Raw genomic sequence first — 25,105 nt, forward strand, 5'->3', positions numbered from 1 at the left:
CATGCGGCAGACAACTAGCACCAAATATGACTAACGCATAGGGTGCAACTGTGCAAGTAAGATCATTTACCTCTTTGTTAATATTTTTTTAGATAAAGACCTCCTTATTAATATGTCCTAAAATTTGTAAAGTTAACTTTTTTTGGGGAATGGAGGAAGTACCATTTGTCATAGAAGGACAACACCAATATTTACGATATGTAATACTCTAGGACTTGATGACCAAACAAAAAAAAAACTTCATCCTACACGGGACCAACTTTAGGAGGAGAAACTGGTCAGCTTTCTCTAAATAAAGGAGGAGGATGTAGGATTTGCTGATCACTTCTCCAACCTTTGGGTAGTCTACGACTCTACGCTGTGTTCGTTTGTGCTTAGTGCAGCTCTGGAGCACCCAGCAAGCAATAACTACAGTGGATTTTGCTTGTTGACTGCCGCAGCTGAAGGGAACCGGCTGTCTAGAAAATAAAAAATTGTGGGCTAAAAATATTGAGTTCGTTACACCTAGCCACCAGTACATTTTGCCCTTTCTTTTCCGCCATGTCTCAACAAAGCACCGCTGCAGCCTGCAGAAGATCAGCATCGTAACTAGGTGGAGGAAAAATTGGTTCTCTAGCGTTCGAAGAACACGACTTGCGGAAAATACCATCAAAAAACTTCCGTTACGTAAAATACCATCGTAAGATAAAACATTAGCTGGATCTAGCATTCTGTGACATTTGGACGTTACCGCCGTGAATTGGCAACGATTGACATCTGCCGTCTCCCTCCTCGCCGTGCTCACCGTGGCCGTGCCGCGCGGCTCCTTCATCTCCGGGCCACCTCTGCACGCGCGGCGCGCTGGCATGGTTCCTGTTTCTTCTAGCCATCACCGCACTGTGCCGTCATGGACATCCCCGACGCCCTCGCATGGCTCGGGCGCCCTCCACTGCTAACAGCCCCTCCCACCGAGCTGCAGCAGGCGGCGCTGGGAGCGGAGGCAGAGCAGAGCACATGCGGCAGCAGAGTAGAGCAGCGGAGAAGAGGAGGTGCTGACGCTCACTACGCTATCGTGAAGGGGCACCAGCAGCAGCAGCATTCCTCTCCCCTGCTGCTGCTGCCCAATAAACGCCGCTTCACCGCCCTCGCCGCCGCCGTGCCGACGCTTGTCGTCCGCTCCATCCTACTCCCGCTGGTCTTCCTCCTCAGTCTCCACTCTCCACCGCCCCGGTGTGTACGCTGCCTCCTCTAGGGCCTCGGATCTGTTCGCCTTTCTTGCTTACCCCACTAACCGTGTTGCTCTGTCATTCCTGGAGGCTATGAATCGGAGGAGCGCGCTACGATCGTCATCACTCATCAGCACCGTAAGGTAGCATCTTCTCGCAAAAAATTCACATTCTCCTCTCGAACTGTACTGCATTCTCGGGTACCAGAATCTTCTGATTGATTTCCTTGGTATCTCCAGAAAATTAGAAATCAGCTGGATCCCTCACCCACCGCGCAAGAAGCTTCCACATGTGCTCGGACGGCTTGGGGAGGTTGCAGATTGTCTCGATGCCTGGACTTGCCATGCCCTGCGGGACCTCAGCCTCAGCTCGTCAAGGAAAAACGAAGAACCTGCAGGGTCTTCCAAGTAGGCAAGAACAATAACAATTCAGATGTTCAAGTCGTGGCCAAGCCAACCAGGCTGCTGCTAGCCTGCTACACGTCCTCAAGCGCTACAAAAAATTGGAAATAATCTCATGGACATGGCAGTTCGACGAGAAAAGCCGAGCGGGAGGCGGAAAACGTACACATGCTGCAGTTTGATGAGAAGAGAGCCGAGTGGGAAGCCAGAAGAAGCAGGAACCATGCTAGCGCGCAGTGGGTGCAGAGGTGGCCTGGAGATGAAGGAACCGCGCGGCATGGCCAGTTGGCCACGGTGAGCACGGCGAGGAGGGAGGTGCCTTACGGCAGATGTCAATCGTTGCTATTAACGCCCAAACGTGACACAATGCAAGATCCAGCTAACATTTTATCTTTTGATGGCATTTTACGTAACGGAAGTCTTTTGGTGATATTTTCCGGAAGTCGTGTTCTTTGAATGCTAGAGAACCAATTTTCCCCCTAAGTTGAATTCCTCAAGCACTGATGATGGAATGTCTGATGAACGAAGGAAATAGCAAAGTCAGAGGTTATTTTTATTAGAGTCTAGAGTATTCCTTCCGTTCCATAAAACTGCAATTCCAAAAAATACTGATAAAAAATTTGATAAAAAGTGCAAGAATCTGATAAAAAATCTGCTAAAAAGTGCAAGAAACTGATAAAAAGTGCAAGAATAAAAATTGGACCACAAATACGACCCACTAAATTAACTTATATGCCTAATTAAGTGATCAATCAGATTTGACAGCCGTAGAGCGACTCCAACAAACTCTCTATCAAATCTCCTACCCCAAATTTAAAGGGTGGAGTTAAAAAAAACCCTCCAACAGACCCTATACTTAAGTCCTCAAACTAGGGAGACCTCCAAATCTCCTATTCCACCCCCTAGACCTAGAAAGTCTCTAAGGAGCCCTCCATCTATAGGCCCCACTCAACTGCCTCTTCTTTCTCCCTCCCAAGCATGTGCTTTGCTCCCCTTCTGTTGCACGGTCGTTGTGCTGCCTCGCTGCCCTCCGCCTCGCCATGCCACGCACGGTTGCCCTTCGCTCGCCGCGCCGCGCACCCGGCCGCATGAACTGAGCTCCGGCCGGCCTCTGCCCGCCAGCGCCGTGTGAGCCGAGCTTGTGCCGCGCGCCGCTCGCTTCTACTGTTGGCCCCGTCGAGGCGCACCACCGCCTCTACCTACTTCGTTCTTCCACCACCAGCCTCGTCGAGGCGCACCGCGGCCGCTTCCCTTGCTCGGCCAGATCCGCCACTGCTGCTGTCGGAGCAGCGGTGACACTAGAGGAAAGACGAGGAGCAGGTCGCACAAGGAGAAAGACAAGAATTTTTATTTTTAATTTGAATTTTGTTCTTAAGGAAATTGAAAAGAAAATGCATGAGCGCTGAAATATGGGGGCTCTTGCTAGACTTGGATGCATTATTTGGAGGCGGTGAAATAGGGACCAGCCCCCAACGGTTATATGAGGGCTGTAATTTAGGGGGGGTCATTACTGGATATGCACTTATTATGTTGCGTGTTGTGATTTTTATGCTCGCAAAAAAAGTAAAGCATCACGCATAAATAGGTGGACTCGCATAACTAATAAGGGTACCAAGATTGATTTTTTTTAACTGAAACTGTGGGGGAGGAGATCCCCACAGCATTTGTATTAAAAAAAGCAACGGATATTTATAAGGTTTAGAAATACTTACAAAGCAGAAAAAAGAGGGGGGACAGGATACAAAAATAAATTAAGCCATTGTAAAACAATAGGTCTAGGATCCTCTCTAACCTTATGCCCTAAAAGAAACACGAGGATTTGTGCTTTGAACCTCATGGTACAGATAAGGGTACCAAGATTATTTGACCATCCCACTAATGTCTGAAGAAACTAAAATTTCGCCTTTTATGGGACAGAGAGTATGTAGAGACATTCAGGAATTCAAGGTTTGGGAAATTAAATGGATTGATAATTTGGAGAATAGCAGTAGTACAACGTATGGTAATTTAACTAAATCTATTATCGTTGCATGTTGGACAACTCAGAAATTACAAGTAGCGCATATTTTTACTATCTTAAAATTTTCTTGGAACAAGAATGGACCAAATGGAGTGAAGCGCCGAGGTCACCAAATTGCCAATGAAATATGGGTTCTGACCAAGACGCGGAACTTAAAAATACTGAGAAAAAAGAGAAATAAGGGACATGAAAATCATTGATGGCAGCTCATCCGATTCATGAACTATCGATTAAGGCAGGTCATCATAACGAGGGAGGAGGAACTGTGAATGTGCAATCCTGCCAATCAAGAGATGCCTCTGTAATACTCACTAACTCAGAATACAACCCTTAAGGGTTTAAAATTTATCCTAAACATAACTACGTTTGGAGTTCCAACCGGTGATAAAATCTACGAATGACCCAAATACCAGCCCGTTGGCCCCATCTCAAGCAAGGTCGCAACCCAGTCCTCCTATTTTTGATCATGGCGCTGGTGGTAAAACAACCGATTGGTCAAATTACTCACACAATGAAATAGAAGCATCTACATACTCAAGGTGCTGCAGTAGCAAGCGATAAAGAAATGAAAGCAGCTCAACAAGGTGAATTTCCACTCTGAAACAAGGTCGACTCGGCAACTTCCTGGTCAATACATACTTAACACTAATGAGATGCAATTTTTCACAAGTCTAAGCTCTTAGCCACCAAAAAGGGAACAATATATCTACAAAAACGTTGAACACCAATATGGAATTCTGAAATGAAAAATAAACGAAGTGGCTGAAGCCAGCCGAGGGTTTCACTGGCTAGTAGCTTCAAGTTAGGTTCAGGATCCACTGCTCTCCATCGAGTTCTGCACTATTTCCAATTGCAAAATCCATGCCAGCATCTGCAGCGATCTAATCTAGTGTTGTACAGTTCAGGACTTGTTGCAGGGAAAAGGAGACAAAAAAAACATATTGAACCAGCCAAAAATGCTACCGATGCCACTCCTGTGACAGAAAAACAACCAGGCATTCAAAGAAGTTGAGCATAACATTACAAACCTTAACATTTTTTTATTTTATTAAAAGAAAACAAATAATATATACTATACACACCTTTTGTTTGTGGCGATGAGAAAGCAGGCAAACCCATCATATTGCAAAAGACGTGAGCAACAATGGGAGATAACAGATTCCCTGTAGTTTGTTTTTTGAAAAGATGAAAGTTAATTAACACTGAAACTTGTTTTCAGGCCCATATTAAACTTACAGTCAGATGTCTGTAGTTAAAACATCCATCACGCCATAAAACCAAATCAAAATTGGATTACAAGCACAACTGGGATAATCAAACAACTTCTCAGGTTACGATCCACAAGCTTATTTAAATGTACAAAAATATGGTTGGGAAAACAATGATGAATTAGTATTTTAGTGTTATACAGGTGTTGGTTTTTAAGCTTCTGGAATTTGGAAGATCATACTAAAATCTAAAACATAACTGGTAATCATGGCAAGTACAGTGCAAATATGATTGTTCAATAATTGATCCAGCATGAACTAGGATGGACCAAGAACAAAATGTCTATGATAAAACATGGAACTTCATATCTGCAATTGGAAAAAGCAACTAAAGAAACGATAGCAAGTTGATAACATAGCTAACAACATAGGAATGACCAATCGTCCATCTTTGAAAACACAAAAAGGAATGAGCCGGACCTGTCCGAATGAACAAAAATGCTGCATACCACCCAAAGATTACAGTGTAGCCTAACTGGACACCTGAGACGGGAAGGTAAGAAGTTAAATCAAGCTCAGAAAGTGCAGAAAATAGGTGTCTACAACTGACCAAACAGAAGTAACTGTAAAAAACTTGTTGACAAGGTTTGAGAAAAGATTTGAAGGACTAAAGACTAACTAGAAAGGCCCGTGGCTTTGCCGCGTGGGGCCCATATCCCACGTTGTAGTATGGTCATTGATGCATATTTTAGTTCATGCATGTAGTAGTTGTTGTGTACATGCAAATTTATAATCTTTTAAGCAACGTAGTTATATGATAAATCTATTGTTTCGTTATTTTTGCATAGGTGTCATGGTCTACAGCCCGCTATTGCACTTGGTATATTTTGGGCATTCTATTGTAGTGACACTATTATTTAAGTACTGTATTTATTGTGGTGAAAGAAGGGGTAAAATAATTTATTAGGGAGGGCGGAGGCTCCGCAATTAGTTGGATACTTAATGTAGTTGCGAAGTCATGAGGTAATTAATAGACGTGATGTTTTTTAAGAAAGCAGTGGATATATTAAAATATGCCGCGTTATTGTGGAGGTCGTAGACAAGCCATAGAAAAATGGTAGTACAATATTATGTTTTTTAACAAAATAAGATGTTATGTTGAATGAATTGCGAAAACAATTGTGGGGAAAGAAGGGGTAAGATAATTTATTAGGGGGGGTGAGCACAATAAGTCGGATACTTAATGTTTGCAAAATCATATTGCAATTAATAGATGTGTTATTTTTTTAAGAAAGTAGTGGTTATATTAAAATATGACGCGTTATTGTGGAGGTAGTATGAGAAGCCATAGAAGAATGGTGGTACAATATTGTATTTTTAGCAAATTAAGATGTTATGTTGAACCAATTACGAAAACATTTTGAATTTAAAAAACTTTGGTACATAGTAAAGTTGTAGATTTTGAAATTCTAGGCAACTTTTGTATTGATTATTTTTTGATTTGAAGATGTTTTGGTGTCCGAATTGTGCGTTCAATGGGTCGCATGCAAGTGTTTGTGCAAATGAATTGCGCAAGTGTTTTGAATTTTAAAATTCACTCAGTAATAAAGTTGTAGTTTCTGAATTCTTGATCAAATTCTATGTTGAGCAACTTTTGATTCCGACGCGTTTTGGTATTCAAATTGCACGTATAATGCTGCTCGTGTAGAAGTAACAGATGAAACGGAATGTGGTTTGATTTAATTAAAATCCGAGGGTTTTTCTAAAAAATACTAAGAGAGGACGAGGACGGTGGGTTGATTTTATGAAAGATTAAGATTTTCTTTGCAAATTTCCTTAAACCTGAACTGTTGGACTGCAGGTTGATTTTGAGAAAATTTGAGGGCTTTTTCGCTAAATTTTCTAAGAGGAGGCCGGACCACGGGTTTATTTCCACGGGTTTATTTCTCTAAAGTCCAAGGACTGTTTTGCAAAATGACTGAGAAACGCACGATCTGGGCCGTCCGCCCGGCCGATCGGACGGCCAGGAACGGCCGGTGACGTGGCCACGCTGGGAGGCCTTCTTTTGGTGCGGAAATCAAATATAGAGATGTGTTGGGAGTTGCCAATTTGCGTGTCTAGCATACTAAAAGGTCAAAGTGCAGGTTCCTGCTTTAGACACAATCTGTGAAAAATTAACATTTATGAAATAAGCATGAGGTTATAGCAAGAAGAATGAAGATGGAAACATTAATATCATAGGCTCAGGGACGTAGCCAATAGGGGGGCTAGGGGGAGCCATGCCCCCCCCCCCTCTGCGCGTGCGTGGGGCTCACCTACACCCTCTACATATGCATTTACAATTTGTTGGAAACTTATATCCACCCTCTTTTGTTGGAAGGATGCCCTTAGCTGGCCCCCTCTATGAATCTTTTCTAGCTCGGTCCCTGCATAGGCTTAATGCCATGGTAATCCATTGCATATTGCAAACAACATGACTCTTCACTCTTGAGGCATGCAGTATAGTGGTCGTGAAAATTTGAGACCATAGTGCAATTAATTTGAAGGTAAACTTGTATCGCAGAAGAGAAACAAATTAAACTAATATGCTATAGTTCTCTTTGATTTCAGCAGCAACAAAATTAGTTCAATATAGGTCCAAAAGTCTGTTTTGAGATTCTGAAACCAACACAAAGCTAATGTAGCTCAAAAGTTTTATTCTCATATCAATGCAGGAAGGTAGTAAAGGAAAAAATGTGTAAAGAAAAATACCTACAATCAGTAGCGATCTCATAAAATTGCATCCCTGCTGTTGCAGTTCAAACAAATGGTTTAAGTGTGCTGTCAACACAAAAGTTCAGTTACTTAATGTAAAGGAATCCAACAACATCAACAGCAGGTTAAATATGACACATGTAAGGTTGGTCCCTTCAGAACACAAAATTAGTATGATATTACAGAAATATATAGAAATTTACCTAGACTGAAGAAGACTGGACTCAGAAAAATAATTGTCGACATTTTGAATCCACCACACAGAAGAAGTGGTATCATGCACGCCCTAAAAACCAGCTCCTCGGTAAATGGTGCCTGATCAAAATACCATCACTGAACAACATCGCTGCTATAAAGGAGGGAATCAAAGTGTTTATCAGTAGTAACTGTTAGCTGGTAATTATAGTCCTACACTCAAGTCAACAATTCTCCATTCATTGCTAGTTTGCCGCACCAATCTTTGGCCATGCACTCGGAAATCTTCAGTCACTGGTTTACAGGATCTTATAAGAAGTACAGAACAATAGTGAGAAGGGAAAGAGGAACAGACCACTACATAATTCCGCCAAACCATTACATCATCAATGGCAGCTTGGATCCGGAGCACAAGCCTCTGGGTGCAGCCAATCCCCACCTCATCACCATTTCCGCCCCGCAAGCTCGCAAGAAGCCACAGTCTGTTGATGAACGACCCAGCATACACTAGGGATGTAAGGAGAAGTGGAATCACCACTGCCTGAAGCTACAGAAAAAACAGTGTTTCAGTTCAAGAAACAAGCATTAGAAGCTCAACATTGGTGAGCGAGCTAGAGCTACCAAACTGCAACTTATTTGCTAAAGAAAGCTCGCTTACCAAGTGATCCTTCCTAATGCCGAACACCGCGAGCATATCAGCGAAGTCGCTTAGGCTCCAGACCTGGGAGGCAAAAGGGGAGGAAGACGAAAAGATGGGGATTTGAGATTCGGTCCGGGGATCCAAAGCCAGGGCTTTCAGAGGGGTTTGGACGGGAGCAGAGGAGGGGCGCTTACGCGTAGGAGCGCCGCGGTGGCGAGCGCGGAGGCGGTCGAGGCGACGGCGGCGCAGGCGAAGCGGCGGTGGAGGAAGGAACGAAGCGAGGTCGGGGGCGGGAAGCGGAGGATGACCGTCGGGGCGTAGAGGACAGCGACGTAGGACACGGCCATGGCGGTGCACGCCGCCACCGCAGCGGCGCCGGGTATCGCCGGCGGCGTGGCGGGGCGGAGGCCCGCCGGCGAAGCCATCTTACTCCGGTGGAGCGGGCGTCACTCGTGGCTGCTCATTGGATCCTAGATTCACAAGGAGGGTGGGGGGATGGATGGTGGAGCCAGGAGAAGGGCGGCCGGCGCCGGAGTGGGAAGAGGAGGTGACTGCTGACTGAGGTGAGCGACGGCGGCTGGACTCGCGAAACTGCGAAAGGTACATGGGACAGAATGGAATTTGATTTTTTCTATAAAAAAAATGTGCCCGTATCAGCCAGGCACTCAGGCTCTATGTTTGCATGGGCCGTAACAGTGTGATAATGGGCCAATCCATTTAAAGTGACGGCCTTGAAATTTTGTCCAGTGAATTCTAGCTAGGGGTGATTCTCAATGCACCTCCAACCCTCTTTAGTTTAAAATTTTACACTAAGCTAATACAAAATTTTGAACTAAAAAAAGCTGGAGGTGCATATAAGGATTACCAATTTACACCTCTAATTCTGGTGCTACAAACGCCAATTCTAAAAGTGTGATTGGTTTGCTACCAATTGTTGCCGATATCAAAGCAAGCCAATATCTTAGCTTGCCCAAATTAGGGCATACCAAATTGTTGCCAAAAAAAATAGATATTCGTTTCCTTTGGTGCCGATCAATAATTTTTTCTCTTATAAGGTTTAAAAAGTTTCTAGTAATCTACTATGATTTTAGTCAAAATGACCAATTCTTAGATACAAACACACAAACCAATTGATAGCTAAATCTTATTATCATACCTTGACTTTTGTATGGTAAAAGACCCTGTTTGGCTGGGAAAAAAGCCAGCCCAACGGCTGGCGCTGATTCCTTTTCCCCAGACAAAATACCGTAACTACCATGGCAAATAAGCCATCAGCGGCGGCTGATCATTCCTGGTTGAAAATTGGTAGCAAACCAATCAGATCAAAATTTTGAAAAGAAAAACTATTTACGTATCCCACGAACACGTGTTGGCTCCTCATGGGCTGGTTGAGAGCAACAAGAAAAAGTCCATACCCACCATAAGAGGGGGCAGCGGGGCATGTGTCACGCTTGTGTTGACTGGGTGTGATGTGGGATTGTGGGGGTGTAGAGGGGGACAACTTTTGGTTTTAGAGCTTCAAATATCACTACTACACAAACATCCTTTTGTCCCGGTTCCCACAACCGGGACCAAAGGGTACACACTGCAAAAAAAATTACTTTGCATCCAACAGAATTCGAACCCGTGACCTTTTGACTCGCAAAATGCTTTCTTGCCACCTCACCTACACAACACATGTGGCTTTAGATGGGATGTCTTCCTTTTAAACTAACCCGTAAACAACTCTTTATTTCCAGTTGGAGCCACCAACCGGGACAAAAAACTCCTTTGGTCCGGGTTGGAGCCACCAACCAGGACAAAAGGGTCCTGGTTGGTGGCTCCACTCGGACACTTAATCCCGAGTGGAGCCACCAACCGGGACAAAAGATCGGCTAGCCGTTGGACCCGGAACAAAGCCACATTTGGTCCCGGGCCCAAAGGCAGCCGGGACAAATGGGCTGGATCAAAGGCCTGTTATGTAGTAGTGATTTTTTCCTCTCACACGGTGAATTCTTTTCTAAATCGGCTTTAGCCACTGTATTGCTGAGAGTTAATCCTATATAATAAGATCTAACATTGACATATTTGTAGTTTTATTAAATCAACATTTTAACTAAGCTAGTTCAACATTTTTAATATACTTATCCATATTCACATGTGCAATGTTGAATTTTCTTATACAAGATGTTGAATTAGCTTTTATATATTGTGAATCAGAACTTAAGAATAAATTGAATGTATACCGGAGTGCCACCATTGTTAAACGGTGGTTGTAGCGGACCCTTCTCTTTCCCCACCCCTTGGTTAGGTTCCTAATAGTTGAACCTGCTCATCTGACTCGGTGCATGTGTTCATATTTTTCAATATCATAAATTATTTTTTAGACAAAAAAATTATCTCCGACCTCTTCAACACATACAACCAAGTCTTAACAATATTCCTAGCACAATCAATGACCAGCAAACTAAGACAAAGGAGCACACAAACAAAAGGAATGGTAAAAATTAATGTTAATTATTATTACTTCTCCGTCCACTTTCGTTGAAAATATTGAAAGCAAGAACTAAACTAAAAATAAGACTAATCCCAGTACATTTCAATACACGATCACCAAGAGTGATATATCATCAAAAGGTTTTTGAAACTATGGATGAAATGGAGCCTCCCAATGCATAGTTTCATTTCACGATTTCATAGGCGAGCCATTGCATTCAATTACTATGAACGTGATTCGGTGAAATCAGATGAGATGTTCATAGTCTTGGAAACAATGTAACCCAAGTTTCATCTAGATGAAACTAATTTTTTCTCTCTCTTTATAAATTTCTTGCCATGTCATCATTTTTTCCTATGTAGCACCTCATTTAGGGCCTGTTTGGCATGGCTCTAACTCTGCCTGGAGCAGCTCTGCTCCAAAACTCCAGTTGGAGCTAGCTCGGGGTGGAGTTGGAGCTGGCTGAAAGATGTGTTTGGCATGGAGGGTGCCCTCAGCTCCAGAAAAGGGGTTCTGATGGTGCATTGTCTTTTTTGCCCTAGGTTTGTTTGAATGTATCAATAATGATAGAAATGACCACAACAAATTTTGCCGTACATACAAAAAAATATCTCCAACCAAATATTACATTAAATAGAATACAAATATATAATAGATCCAAAATAAAATGTCTCCAACCAAATATGCCGCACCCAAATATTCCTAATAACATGTTCATAATAATAAAATTTATTACACTAATTCCATGCAATTGCAACAGATGTAGCCATATTGTCACGGAATGTGTCCATAGTCACGAAGCTTGGTTCATCAGTATCTGCATCGGAGGCATGCTGAGACACAGCCCATTTGTTATATCTTTCAGGGATAATAGGCACAAAGTTTGGATCTCGATCAAAATTAGAAAAATCATCATCATCACTTGCATGTTCACTTATGAAATTATGAAGAACCATGGTAGCAACAACAATCTTTTTTTGTGTTAGCATTGAAAAGCGAGGAATCTTATATAGGATTTGCCATTTTATCTTCAATACTCCAAATGAGCGCTCAATAACATTACGAACAGATGAATGTATCCGGTTGAACTTCTCTTTTGGAGTATTTGGTTCCATACCTCGATGCCACTCAGGTAAGTGATACCTCTCACCCTTGTACGGAGCTAGGTAACCCAGGCGGTTAGGATAGCTGGCAAAGAAAAGCACAAATTAGAACAAAGAAGAACAAAAACAAGTAAAAACATTACCAAGATACACTTACAGTTCTAGCTTTCTTCCACCATTCATCATCCATAGCAAATGTCCTCTTTTCAGGGTCCCAATCTGTTCCTGTTTCCTTCATCAGAAGCTTTTTCCATGCCTTGTAATCTTCTTTTAACTTGTCCCACTTTTTCTTTAGCTGACTCTTGCTAATGTCAAGACATGTCCTGTCTTTGAACCCTTTCTCAACCTCAGCATAACCAAGTGGATTCAGGTATGTGCTTGGTCGATTTCCCCTCTCAACTTGTTCGGCAAACAATTTACACAAAATCCAGGTGTTCTCATTGTTCCAATCAATTTTCGGCATCTATACCAACTAACATATACAATTTACTACAATTTTACTACAAGCTATTTTGATGCATAGAATAAGAAAAAGGCAGAGAGGGAAAGAACGTACCTTGTCTGCTTCCTGGAGGGTGGCCGCTAGTCCACGCAGGTCAGAGGCAGCTCCGGCGGCGTCCTGGAGGGCGGGTCCTGCTCCACGGCGAAAGGAGGCGGTGAGGGTGGCAGCTTTCCCGGATTGAATCCACTGCAGGTGGATCTAGGGTTAGGGGGCCATGGGAAATGATGTGGAGAAGAAGGGGAACAAGGGTTGGAGAGGGCGCTGGAGGGGAAGGCGAGGAGGAGGAGGCCTATCGGCGGCGGCGCGGCCCGTCTCCTCTAGCGACGCCGTCGGGGCGACCTCGCCTGTGGAGGAGTGGAGGGAGGCCCGAGCAGAGGGAGGCGCGCCTCTGGAAGAAGGGGAACGCGAGCTGGAGAGGGCGCTGGAGGGGAAGGCGAGGAGGAGGAGGCCTACTCGCGGCGGCACCCCTTGTCTCCGCTGGCGGCGGCGCGCCCTGTCGCCGCTGGTCGGGAGGAGCGGAGGGGCTCCTAGCTCCTGCACAGGCGCTCGAGGGGAGGGGAGTGGGGGATGGGGAAAGAAAAAACGAACCGGTATTGTGTAACGAGTGGCAAAAGCGGGTAATTACCTTTCAACTCCACATCCAGGTTCAAAACGAGAAGGTCTGGAGCTGTGCGGAAGAGGTGCTCCAAAACTCTAAGCCCATTTGCACTACAGCTCCAGAGTTTGGGCTGCTCCATGGAGTTCTGGAGTTGGGGTGTTTGGCTGCAAAATTGGTTGGAGTTGGTGGAGTTGAGCTCTGGAGCCATATCAAACAAGCCCTTGATGTGCATGAAACCTCTATGAAACTTGTACTGGGACTGGCCTAATGGTGTCATTATTTTAGTGGCAGGTGATGCATCCATTAATAGATATAGGCGTCCCTAGCTAGTGACTTCATTAATATCAAGGCCAGCACAGTCCACTCAAACTCTCAGAGGTGCTCATAGTTAGGGTGCGCGTGCATGTATAAGAATCTTAGGCCCTATTTATTTTCCATCTCCAGCTTAGATCTGATTATACAATCTACCATGCCAATCATAACAACCTGGTTGTAGTCTTAGGTCTGATTGTTTCAACTTATATTTATCTATTTCCAAAGCAAGAATTGTTTTTTTGGTCCGTTTTGGACTCAGGCCCATTTTGTTTTGTGGACCTTCCTGAGTCCGTCACTTGGAATCCAGTTAAATCGATCTGAATCCTACTAGGAACCGGACAATTAATACCTCGCGCGGTCACGGCATAGCTTGTACACAGAATGACAGAGCATAAAATTTGTGGTCTCATGCAGATCAAATAAAATCCCGTACAATGCAGGGGCGCTATGCTAGTACGTCATAAGCTAGAAATACATAATTGGATTCCGAAACAAACGAGGCCTTAGCTTGCTTCCGTCAATCACCATGTTCAACAGATTAGAAGATTGTTTTCTGCATGTTTCAGTGACAAGTAATACAGACCTAACTATCCATGCATATTGTGCGCACGGTTGATTAAATCACATGATTTTCATGCAAAAAGTGCAAATTTCATGAAAAGCAATGAACATGAAGGGAAAGAAAATGGAAAGGCTATCCAAAGGCCTCATACAAAATCAATTGCTTTTCAACCAGCCAACACGTCAACAAAATCAATAAGCAAGCGGAAGCAGCAAGATCTGAGAGGCGAGAAAGTAGTCTTTAAGCTATTACAATTATACATGTTCACGTAAAAATGATACATCAGGTCTCCAAACAGCGAGAGCTATGGTGTAATAAATTTATCTATGAATTAATATCATGCATGTATCTAGAGATTAAGCTGACTCTGAAGGAGGCGCAGCTGGTGGAGGAGCAGCAGCATCCAACCGCACGCCATGTGCATCACCGGAGCTCTGGAGCTGTGCCATGGCACGGCGCGGGTTCGCACGGTGTACCTCACACAATTCTGAGAAAGCTACACCTGCCATTTCAAATATAACAACTATGATTCAATTAGTTCAGCATGTACCCTAACAATATATGCAGTATTACGAATCAAGTAACATTATAACTATAAATAACTTCTAGTTTCGGTTAGGCCATTCCTAGGGGTGTGGTTTCATTGGAGTTGCAATCTCACAAGATAAGATGTCACATAAGCTAACTTCTAGTTTCGGTTAGGCTGTTTCCAGAGTGGTTTCATTAGAGTTTCATTAGAGAGAAGGATTAATTTTTATCTAGATGAAATAAAACCCCCACTGTGATCAAATTGTTTCATCATATGCATTGGAAACTGAAACGAAATCCCATCGTGAACAAATTATTTCATATGCAAAACTTAAATGCTATGTCATGCATATAAAATCGGAAATGAAACTGTGCATTAGAGAAGTCGTTCCTTTCATCAGGCCAAAACTCCTTAGTTAATAATGTGGCACTTTTGAAAACTGTGAAATGAAACTCTCCACTGGATTAGCATTTATTCCAGATCTATAAAATCATGCCGATTTTCTTAACCTAATATATACACTACAGTACTCCCTTTGTTCCAAATTATAGTTCACATTATTAACTTTGGCATAAATCAAATTTCTCTAACTTTGATCATGTATATAGAAAATCACCAACAATTAGGACATCCAATTAGTTCCATTGATAAATGGATCATAAGTCATGTTTTGATGATGCATTTGTTTATATTTTCAAAAAAAGTGGTCAACGCCTTTTTAGATGCACTCAAAATTCCAAAACTTTACAAGATTTCCCATCACATCGAATCTTTGAACGCATGCATGAAGTATTAAATGTAACTAAATAAAATAACTAATTACACAGTTTGACTATAATTTGCGAGACGAATCTTTTGAGCCTAGTTAACATATGACGGGACAATAATTATCAAATACAAACGAAAGTGCTACATTACTTTACACCCAAAACTTTTCGCATCTAAACAAGGCCCAAATATAGAGTGCTGAGTGCCTTTTTTTTTAGGATAAAGTTACAGGGGCGGAGCAGAGGGAATACTCAACAAACAACAATTGGCATATTCTTCTGAAAAACGGATGCTTTCGCATAATGTTTTTCAATAACAGATACTACAGTTAACATTTCAATATTCATTGGTCTAGTATGTTTTAGCATTTAAAAGCATGTTTATACGGTGTGATGGCTACCCTGCGCTGTGACCGGAACAGAGAATGAGAACGACGATCCCCACTCTCGTGAGCAAAACATGAAGCAGGCTTCCAAGCAAGCAAGCAGTAACTTCATTAAAAGACAAACAAGCACACCAGGTCTGTCTAGGTCAGACACGTACGAGACCGTGTTCCCCAATGTCCATGCCTACCAATCTTACAAAGGGTGTGTTTAGTTCATTTTGTAAAAATGTGTAAAAATATAAACAGGACATTTGAAGTACTAAATGAAGTCTATTTGTAAAACTTTTTTGCATAGATGGGTTGTAAATCGCGAGACGAATCTAATGATACTAATTAATCCATTAATCAATAATTAGCGGATGGTTACTGTAGCATCACTGTTGCAAATCATGGATTGAGTAGGTTCATTAGATTCGTCTCGCGATTTACAGCCCAACCATGCAAAAAGTTTTGTAAATAGACTTTATTTAGTACTTCAAATTAGTAAGATTCTTTTTCACTTTAATGTGTTTACGGCTTTTTTGCGTTTACATGTAAAAAAAAACTAAACACAGGGCCAAAGAATCGTTCTTTTCTACAAGCTAATTGTGGAGCTGTGCTCTCGATTCGCAGAGCCGGCCGGCCACAAAGACATGGCCCAAGCAGAAGCAGACGGCCGCGTCCGACAACCCGCAAGGAGCTAGCATACAGAAACCCGGAGAAAGCAAGAGATCGAAGGGGGTTTCCCTCTTTGCACCAAATGTCAGCTTCAAACCAAATGACGACGACGTAAACTAACGCCCGCATGGTTGAAGCAGCCTCCGATGCGAAGTGAAAGATGCCTGCAAGTCCCCGTCCCAGCTGCCATGATCCCATCGATCTACGTCTAGCTACCTGGCCTATAAATTAAGCACCAAGCTCCAGCAGGCACATACCAAACCGTGCTCAGCTCCTCTCTCTGAAACTGCTGCCATCTTGGTCGATCTGCAGGTTCGGGTCGGGAAGAATGGGCGACCGCACCAAGACGTCGTGGCCGGAGGTGGAGGGGCTGCCGGGCGAGCTGGCGAAGCGCAAGATCCTGGCGGACCGGCCGGGCTTGAACGTTATCGTCCTGCCCGTCGACTCCGTCGTGACCACTGATTACGACATCAAGCGCGTCCGCGTCTTCGTCAACCCGGCCGGCATCGTGGCAAAGGTCCCCAAAGTTGGCTAGCTAGGGCTCATGGTGAGGATGGATTGGTCATCGATAATGCCTGCTACCTCGAACAAACTCTGTTGCGTGATGGTGTTTCTTCAGTTCCGAGAGATAAGTGTCGTGTCGTGCTACAGTTGATGAGCACACTTTGTGAGTGATGAGTGGATTGGGTGTACTGTATCCTCCTACTCGAATTTAATTGCAGAGGAAATAAAGGTGAGCGCACATGTTGAGTCAAGGGCTCGGTTTAATTTGGCTAGGCATAATCTGCCACTAGGATAATAACCAAATGAATGTAAGCTACATGGTTCTAGTAGTTTGGGATCCGTGTGACTTCAACCAATATAAATTTAAAAATGAATATAAGCCTAGTCAATCTAATGTTACTAATTTTTGTTAAAAAAGAACTAGTATTACCAGTAGAGCAAACAGGTGGCCTAGATAATTTTTGAAATAAAAAATAAGGCCGTTTTACTTTGAGCACCCAACCAACATGAAAAATTATATATATATATATATATATATATATATATATATATATATATATATATATATATATATATATATATATGCATTATCCATTTACCAAATTCCAAAAAGCCCACCGCATAGAAGATATAGCATCCCAATTGTGAGGATCGAGCGCGCGCTTACGTACCCTCTCCGGCGGCGAGGTTGGAGTAGAGGTCGACGATGTTGGGGCACCCCTGGAGGCACGCCGGCGAGCAGATGGCGCTGGCGACGCGCGGGTCGAGGAGGGAGTCGGAGGAGATGCCGACGGTGGCGCGGTCGACGCCGCACGCGCGCACGCAGCGGTCCGTCTCCACCAGGCCCGCCAGCCGCGCGTCCTCGACCACCACCTCCGACGTCCGGCACTGGTACACCGTCGGCCGCCCCGCGCGGTGCGTGTTCTCCAGCACGCACCGCCGCGACGCCGACGACACGGCGAACGCGCACAGCTCCGCCGTCAGCTGCTCGCACACCACGGCCGCCCTCGCCCCTGCCAGGGAGTTCGATTCGATCAACAGCCAGCCATCAGAAACCTTGCATGCCATGGTGGTTACCAATACGGCCATGGTGGTTACCGAGCGCGGAGGAGAGGAGGAGGGTCAGGGAGAAGACGAAAGCTGCAAGCTTTGCGTGGAGGAGGACGACGGAAGCCATGGATGCTGTATGCTGCTGATGCTGTCCTTGGAGCTAGGCTTAATAAGCTTAAGGTCTCTTACGTGTTCTTGGGTTAAGGAGTTAAAGCTTCGTCTTCGAGAAGTAGCATTATTATAAACTACTATAGAAACGGGGGAGAGTGGCCCTGTTCAAAATTGCCTAACAATTTACCGAACTATTCTTCTTCCGAGTTGAGACCACCGACGCGGCGACGCGGCGTCAGTCAAACTGGTTGTCGTCTGTCGTTTACTTGCTCTGTTCTTGGTTTTGCTTTTTAGATGTACAAATGTCATCGTTGTAATGATATTACTACCTGCTGAAAGCGTTCGATTCGTTTAGAGTACCTTTTCCTCTCTGCCCAAATGTGCTGGCGCCTAATTAATTCAGTTGATCAAGGGCGTCGTCTTACACTGAACACCCAGTTGACGTCAACAATGGCAGACAAACAAGCGTTCAAAATTAGGGCGTGTTTAGGCCGTGTTTAGTTCCGTTGTAATTTTTTTTCAAAGGAATCTTACTAATTTGAAGTACTAAATGAAGTCTATTTATAAAACTTTTTGTACAAATGGGTTGTAAATCGCGAGACGAATCTAATGATGCTAATTAATCCATGATGAATCAATAATTAGCAGATGACACTGTAGCATCACTGTTGCAAATCATGGATTTAGTAGGCTTATTAGATTCGTCTCGCGATTTACAGTCCATCTATGCAAAAAGTTTTATAAATAAACTTCATTTAGTACTCTATGCATATATCCAAACATTCGATGTGATGTTTTTTTGCGTTTACGGGATTTTCAGGTTGTGATCTGCCGCAGGACCTTAGTCCACGCGGTGAGTGGAGTAAAGAAGGCCGTGAAGAACGGGGCAGGTTTGGTCTCGGAAGGAAATTCGTTAGCAGCGCGTTTCCTTCCTGTCACTTTCGATGTGATATGTACCCAACGGTTTCACATTTCTTTTCCTCTTCGGAAAAAAACTCCCCGGTTTAGAACTTTAGATTGACTAGTAAACCGGTCCAGGCCGGTCTTTCATAAAACGTTGCATTTCGATGGAAAGAGGCCTTCACTGATTTTACTCAAAAAAAAAGAGGCCTTCACTGAATTGTATGCAGGCTAAGGCTAAAGCAAAATTAAGGGAATACGAATGCGTTTGAATTTGATTATTTAGATTTCCTTTAACCAGGCTGTAGGCACGCAGAATCTTACTGAGTTGTGGCTGTTTAATTTAGTTGCCTGTGTTGTCTACCTCTTTCGGGCAGGGCGTAGCTGAATGATGATGCCCGGGAACACAGATGGCTTTGTTCTACGGTCGGCGAGGGTGTACCCGTACTCGACACAAGTATTTCCCTCAAGAAAATTTAATGGATACTGTAATTGTTGGCGAGTGTGGCGTGGTGGCGGGAGGAGCACGAGAATTTGGAGGGATGGTTGCCAAGGGACTTTGGTATGCGCCGATAAGTAGAGTAAATCACTTGATTGATCATATTCATATGTGAAATACATGGGGACCAAACAGCAGTGCAGAGGGTTTTTTACCCATGTGATAAGAGGAGATACTAAAAAAATAATCGGCCATAAAAAGGCAGTACTGATTATGTTGCTTGGGATTATGAGAAGACATGCCTCCTTACTGTTCGCGGCGCTTGCTACCAGTTATGCACCAGGCAATACTGCTAGCAGTTCTACAACTGATTGAGGGGTGCCACTTCAAGGGGTAACCACCAAATCTAACACAAACTCTGACAAATCAACATGAGCAACCAGATGAGAGGACCAAGACTCAGCCATAAGTGAAAGAGAATAAGTAATTATTCATTGATCAGAAGGAAAAATTCTTTTCTTTTTCATCATCATCAAGACAACATACCCATATCACCACATATACCTCCCAAATGCATGCTAACGAATCTATTACATACAAAGATGCTAATCCCCGCCTACACTATAAGTTTCAACTTTTGAATGGCAGCTACCTATTGCATATCCGGGAAAAAGAATTCTCTCTTTTACACGAGCAAGAGGGCTTGGTGAACAGCATTGCTGGATGGTTACTTACTGGGCTGGCTTCCTAATTTCCATTGGCAGCATGGACAGGGTACAGTTATTGTATGGTCAATGCTTCAGTGGCTGGATGTGCGGTCCAGGTGCAGGAGGGAGTAGATCAAGGAGGAACCTGTGGATCATCTCAAAGCTGGTGAAAGTTATCACTGCAGCAGGGGTTGTCCGGAACAGATTTGTGGCACATCCACGGTAGAAGCCAGCCACACCCTCTTTGTAATAAACCTTTCTGATGCAGTCTATTACACCTTTGTATCTAGCATCCGAGTGTGCTCCCTGGTCTTGCAGCCTTGAACGAACAACCTGTAATGATTATCAGAGTGATGAACTCCTAGATATAATGATAAGCATACACACAGAACATTTATCTGGCTTGGACCTGTATATTAATTTATCGGGGATCAATTTTGTAGACTGACTTAATACCTCGTGAGGATATGTCATAGTTGATGCAGCTACTTTAGCCAGAGATGAAGCAACAGCAACATCACCAAAACTCAATGCTTCAACAGTTGTATTATCTGTTAAAGCATTCAACAATCACTGGTCAAACTAAGCCACTTGATCTGGTCGACACAAACACAACCGAAGTGTTTAAGCTTACGGAAAGAAAATGGATTAAGAATAATACCTCGCTCCGCCAGATAAGCTTTAATCTTCTCATATGCCGGGAACTGAATAGCAACATGACTGACACCAACCAAGGCAGGGACCAGACCACTTTGGGAAAGAAAATATTAGCAAGCATATCAGAACACAGAATCAACAATTATAAAGTATAGTTTCTTCAGAAAACCAAACTTCCATGTGACCGACCTGTATAGTCCACGTATGCCCTCCTCATGTGCTATTCTTCTCAAGGCAGCAAGAGTACCTTTATACAGGATTGGCCCGGCTCTTATTCCTTGGGTCTATAAAAAGGAACAAACATATTGATGCGCCAACAAATATCATCTACTCCTACATATGACATGCAAGTATGGATGCCTCACAATAGACTAGGTACAGGAAAGGCAGAAAAATTTCTTTACTCTAAAATGAACCCCTCATGGTGCATCCACAATATGCCATGCTACATTTAAAATTATACCAGTGGATAGTATATGTTTACACATTAATCTTTATATCTTAAATATCTAAGAGACTTTTTTTTGTCTCCTTTCAGTCTTTTAACAAAATATGGAGGTTCACCCAGCTATACGTATTTTTTCATGAAGTATCAGCTGCACAAGAGGCCCATATGAGAAGTGGGAAATGGAAAACATCTCATCCCTCTTGAGCTGATTTAGCCCCAAATTGCTTCAGACCAATTAAAAAATGGACAAGAGGATGAGGGGATTTCCACCTCTCATTTGGGCTATTTAGATTGGAACCAGTGGGTTGGATTGACTATATGCATATGTGCACCAGAACCAATGTGTTCTTGTGCACCTGATACATCCTCTTTTTTATGAACTGACATCTTCTCATTAAAGGTAAACAAAACAGCATGAACCAGCAGGCCACAAGCCACATCTTAGGAGCATCTTAGCTACTGGTTGTTAAATTTCAAACTGGATTTATTAGGGGATTGTTGAACCCATCAGAACATCATAAGGTGAATAGAACCACAAGAGATTTTGGAATACCTAATAAATAACCAATTATCCAAATTTTCATGCCAAAACAATTTTCTACAAGAGAATAAGTTACCTGAAATCTTGTCTTCACAACCCAAAGTGGATTTGTTGCAATACTTGTTGCAGCTCCTGCACATGATGCAGCAACAACATTCGCCCCTAAAGAGAGTTGGTGACTTCCATCTACCAAACCAATAAAGGTACCACTTAGAAACAATGCTGGTAAAAACTAAGAAACCATATGTAGGGTAAAGAACTAACCATTGGAAGAAAGTAGGCTTTTGAGTTGCTCATATACAGTAAAATAGACCTGCACCCAAGAGAAAACTGTAAATCAATAGAAGCACATAGGCATGTGATTTACTTCCTGTCCACAGGTACTAGTTGCTACCATGAAAAATGCATGCCGAACAAAATCCAATAAAAGATCTGATTCTTATTTGTACTCTGTTGTTCAGAAACTTTACATGTGTATAATGTGCGTAAACTAGCCAGTATAGAGGTAAATACTCACCGCCCAGTTTGGCAATAGCGCCAGAATAGTCGGGGAGAGGCCACGATACATTCCCCGAAAACCTTCCCGTTGCGCAATCTGTTGTAAGGTCCCAATAATTACACTACCTAGTAATGATTGACAGGACAATATAACCTTAGCATTCGGAGCTAATATCAAGTGTAATCTAGAAGCATTTTCCTGTACAACAAAAAGAAAAATTCTAGTCCAGAATAAAGATGTAGTGTAAATAATGTGCTAAGCATCAAAATTCCAGTCCCAGAGATACAAATTCGGTAGTAACAATCAAGACCACATCAATCATTAACCCAGGATCATCTGCCAGCATGAGAACATTTCTGATCACAGCACTTATGGTTGCATTCTCAAGTCTAAACATTTTTGCATTCACGGAATGCCTGTTAGGCCTCAGATTTATTTAATATAATATCAGCGAAACTCCAATATATTATGCTCTGTTTGACCCATATACACAATCAAAGATCTAATTCCATATAAGGCAAACAAGACATAGCATCATGTAAAGCAAATAATAGACACATAATGCTCACACACAGAGACAAACTTCTAGTTTTGCACACATTTTTCAAATGTTTGCCTGTTCTCTGAGTCTTTCACGTGCATGGGCGAAAAAGTACAACCGCTGTGCGTGAGTGCTTGCATGCCTTTCCACTCTCAATATGCATGGTTTTTCGTAAACTCACAATGCTGTGAGTGCTTGCATGCCTTTCCTACTCTCAATATGCATGGTTTTGGCAGCACAAATGTGATGCCTCCCTTGTCCCATACACATGGAAACCCTTACGCTTTGACTCATGCAGGATGCTAACAAATGACCGTTATACAGGTACAAAACCAACCAACAGAACCTAAGGATAACATATCCGTCCAAACAAGCTATTTGAACCTTTACAAAATCCAAATGTAGATCTGTTACGGAACAATTCTGCCAATCTCGGTCAGTTAAGGTCATCAGACACCACAAGCGGAAACTAAGCAGTCTTCCATTACTAAACAGACTTCCTCTTGAATCTCAAGCGGTCAACAAGACGACAAAACTAATGGATATCCCAGACCAATCAGAGCACAAAATTCAGAGGAGTACTATGATGTCCCCCAACTCTCCCATGCAGACAATCCATTCTCCCCTGCGTACACACCCTGTGCCAATTCTCCTCCATCCTTAGCATTGCTCAACATGTCCAGTATCAACTCGCTGTTCTAAAAAGGTCCTTGTGCGTTCTAACTGTAGAGCAACGAATTGAAGCACGGATTTCTCTGAGGAAATACACACCTCCAATTGTGCCTGTGGCTAGCTTGGGACAGCCGTGCACCTGGAACCTCGTCTTGATGACATCGAGCGGGCACACGAACGTCGCCGCCACCACACCTGCGCCCAAGCCACAAATCACATCAAATGTCCCGAACCCCCACCCGAAATGAAGAAGAGTCCCAGCGTCAAGGTTACCAGCGGAGGCGCCGGCGACGGCGTGACACAGGAGCCCGCGGGCGGATGCGGGGCCGTGATGGTGGTGGTGCTGCGAGTGCGAGGACGAGGACGCTGACGAAGGCGGCGGCGCCGGTGAGGTCGCAGCGTCGCCCGGCATCTCGCTTCGCTCACCTCAACCTTCCTTACCCCTCCACTCCCTTCCCCGATCCGCGCCTCGGCCGCACGGGTAGGGGGTTCGGGCTCCCCGCCTTTTCCTCTTCTTCCTGACGGCGCCTCGGCGCTGCTCCCGCGTCGGTCGGCCGTCGGCGCCCGATCGCGTCGCCCGCCGGCCACCGGCTTCCGGCGGTTAAGGGCCCCTGGACGGCCGCCTAGGGTTAGGGTTTGGGATCTATGGCGGGCGGGGCGGGCATTGGGGGGGATGGGCGGCGTTGTATTTGTAAGCTCGCTCGCCTCGCTTCTCCGTCGCCGCTTCGTTCCCGTCGTCGCAGCAGCTAATAGCTACGGAGTACTCGGGAGGCAGGGCCCACGGCGATGTCTGGTCGCCGCTTACCGGGCTGGCGTGGTGGATCATGGGCCGTTCAAGCTGGAGTGGAATTAAGTGGGCGGTAGAGATGGCCCCCCGGGACCACGGCGCGGAGGAAAATGAACGTCTCATTCGGTCATTCCTCCGTGATCCGAACCGATGACTCCGGGAGGCGAGAGGATAAGAAGCAATTTGGATTTCTTTTTTTTTTCGGATCAAGGAATGGATCCTACACTATCAGAGATGGGTTACAATCTGCTGCCGCTGGGTCGGGGCACAGTCATGCCTTTTCTTTACTAACAATGACCAGAGAGCCCGGCCCTGTCACAAATAAATGGCGATTTCATGTTATACATGAAGTCTAACTATAAATGTCTTTTCAGCCTACATGCAGTTGCTTGGAGCTGTCTTAGAAATCATCTTTAAATGACCAGAGGTAATAGGTTTTATGATTACACAGAGTTTGTACAGTTCTATAGATGAGTTACGAAAATTACGAGCGACAGCCTAGCACATCCTATCGATCATAAATGTTGAGTGTTAAAAAAATGCAAATACTATTACTATATTGGATGGATCTCGTACTCATAAAAGATGTACACCTATTATGAGTGGAGTATGTTTTAGACATTGTCGCTGTCAAATGCTAAATTTCCGTCTAGAAACTTTTGGACTCTTTCCATGGCAAAATAGACTTGACTCCTATTTGGTTGGTGGCTGCTGCACCCGTACCCCCCCCCCCCCCCCCCCGGACAAGCACTCACAGCGATACTTGTGTAACCAAGGAGTGGATTTGACCTTCATAAGCAAAGATTGCAACAGGCAACAACAATAATTTTGATTCTTGGATGCAAGGAGGGGTAAAGAAAGTTGGAAGCGAAAACTAAAGGATTCTTGGATGTAAAGAGGGTTAAAGAACAATGATCACTCTTTTTCTAAC

The 25,105-nt window shown here is 43.8% G+C and overlaps 3 protein-coding genes and 1 long non-coding RNA gene across 5 annotated transcripts; 1 reads left to right on the forward strand and 3 right to left on the reverse strand.

Moving 5' to 3' along the window:
- The first annotated feature begins 65 nt into the window (after positions 1–65).
- On the forward strand, positions 66–2,038 carry LOC120665764. 2 transcript variants are annotated; one of them, XR_005671324.1, is made up of 3 exons: positions 66–1,209; positions 1,296–1,348; positions 1,445–2,038. It is a non-coding gene; the product is annotated as an uncharacterized LOC120665764 (long non-coding RNA). The 2 variants fall into 2 exon arrangements; XR_005671323.1 differs by having other exon boundaries at positions 66–1,348.
- A 2,150-nt stretch (positions 2,039–4,188) lies between these two features.
- On the reverse strand, positions 4,189–9,034 carry LOC120665765 (CAAX prenyl protease 2-like). The gene is made up of 8 exons (XM_039945435.1): positions 8,618–9,034; positions 8,442–8,504; positions 8,139–8,330; positions 7,792–7,903; positions 7,586–7,654; positions 5,315–5,377; positions 4,709–4,789; positions 4,189–4,600 (listed from the first exon to the last, which is right to left on the reverse strand). The coding sequence occupies exons 1-8, from the start codon at positions 8,846–8,848 to the stop codon at positions 4,467–4,469; spliced, it is 945 nt and encodes a 314-aa protein (XP_039801369.1). The 5' UTR covers positions 8,849–9,034; the 3' UTR covers positions 4,189–4,466.
- Positions 9,035–14,109: 5,075 nt separating this feature from the next.
- Positions 14,110–18,462, reverse strand: LOC120665766. Its single transcript, XM_039945436.1, has 3 exons — positions 17,921–18,462; positions 17,494–17,835; positions 14,110–14,481 (listed from the first exon to the last, which is right to left on the reverse strand). Exons 1-3 carry the CDS (start codon positions 17,997–17,999, stop codon positions 14,336–14,338), a joined length of 567 nt encoding a protein of 188 aa, XP_039801370.1. The 5' UTR covers positions 18,000–18,462; the 3' UTR covers positions 14,110–14,335.
- Positions 18,463–19,788: 1,326 nt separating this feature from the next.
- LOC120665767 (nicotinamide adenine dinucleotide transporter 1, chloroplastic-like) lies at positions 19,789–24,119 on the reverse strand. Its single transcript, XM_039945437.1, has 9 exons — positions 23,661–24,119; positions 23,487–23,582; positions 22,193–22,299; positions 21,940–21,988; positions 21,752–21,861; positions 20,876–20,970; positions 20,691–20,779; positions 20,486–20,580; positions 19,789–20,362 (listed from the first exon to the last, which is right to left on the reverse strand). The coding sequence occupies exons 1-9, from the start codon at positions 23,797–23,799 to the stop codon at positions 20,114–20,116; spliced, it is 1,029 nt and encodes a 342-aa protein (XP_039801371.1). The 5' UTR covers positions 23,800–24,119; the 3' UTR covers positions 19,789–20,113.
- Positions 24,120–25,105: the final 986 nt, after the last annotated feature.

Source organism: Panicum virgatum, chromosome 3N, assembly GCF_016808335.1.
Source record: "Panicum virgatum strain AP13 chromosome 3N, P.virgatum_v5, whole genome shotgun sequence".
NCBI classification, from domain to species: domain Eukaryota; kingdom Viridiplantae; phylum Streptophyta; class Magnoliopsida; order Poales; family Poaceae; genus Panicum; species Panicum virgatum.

Bases quoted from the DNA above. Each gene is read 5' to 3' on its own strand.
- LOC120665765 (XM_039945435.1), bottom strand. From the start codon at position 8,848: ATGGCTTCGCCGGCGGGCCTCCGCCCCGCCACGCCGCCGGCGATACCC. The intron at 7,655-7,791 runs GTAAATTTCTAT...TTGTGTTGACAG, and splicing joins TCCAGTCTTCTTCAGTCTAG to CACACTTAAACCATTTGTTT. The intron at 5,378-7,585 runs GTATTTTTCTTT...TTCCCGTCTCAG, and splicing joins GAGATCGCTACTGATTGTAG to GTGTCCAGTTAGGCTACACT.
- LOC120665766 (XM_039945436.1), bottom strand. From the start codon at position 17,999: ATGGCTTCCGTCGTCCTCCTCCACGCAAAGCTTGCAGCTTTCGTCTTC. The intron at 17,836-17,920 runs GTAACCACCATG...ACTCCCTGGCAG, and splicing joins CCTCCTCTCCTCCGCGCTCG to GGGCGAGGGCGGCCGTGGTG. The intron at 14,482-17,493 runs GTACGTAAGCGC...TTGAAATGGCAG, and splicing joins CAACCTCGCCGCCGGAGAGG to GTGTAGCTTTCTCAGAATTG.
- LOC120665767 (XM_039945437.1), bottom strand. From the start codon at position 23,799: ATGCCGGGCGACGCTGCGACCTCACCGGCGCCGCCGCCTTCGTCAGCG. The intron at 23,583-23,660 runs GTAACCTTGACG...GCTTGGGCGCAG, and splicing joins CGTCGCCGGCGCCTCCGCTG to GTGTGGTGGCGGCGACGTTC. The intron at 21,989-22,192 runs GTGAGTATTTAC...TCTTGGGTGCAG, and splicing joins CGCTATTGCCAAACTGGGCG to GTCTATTTTACTGTATATGA.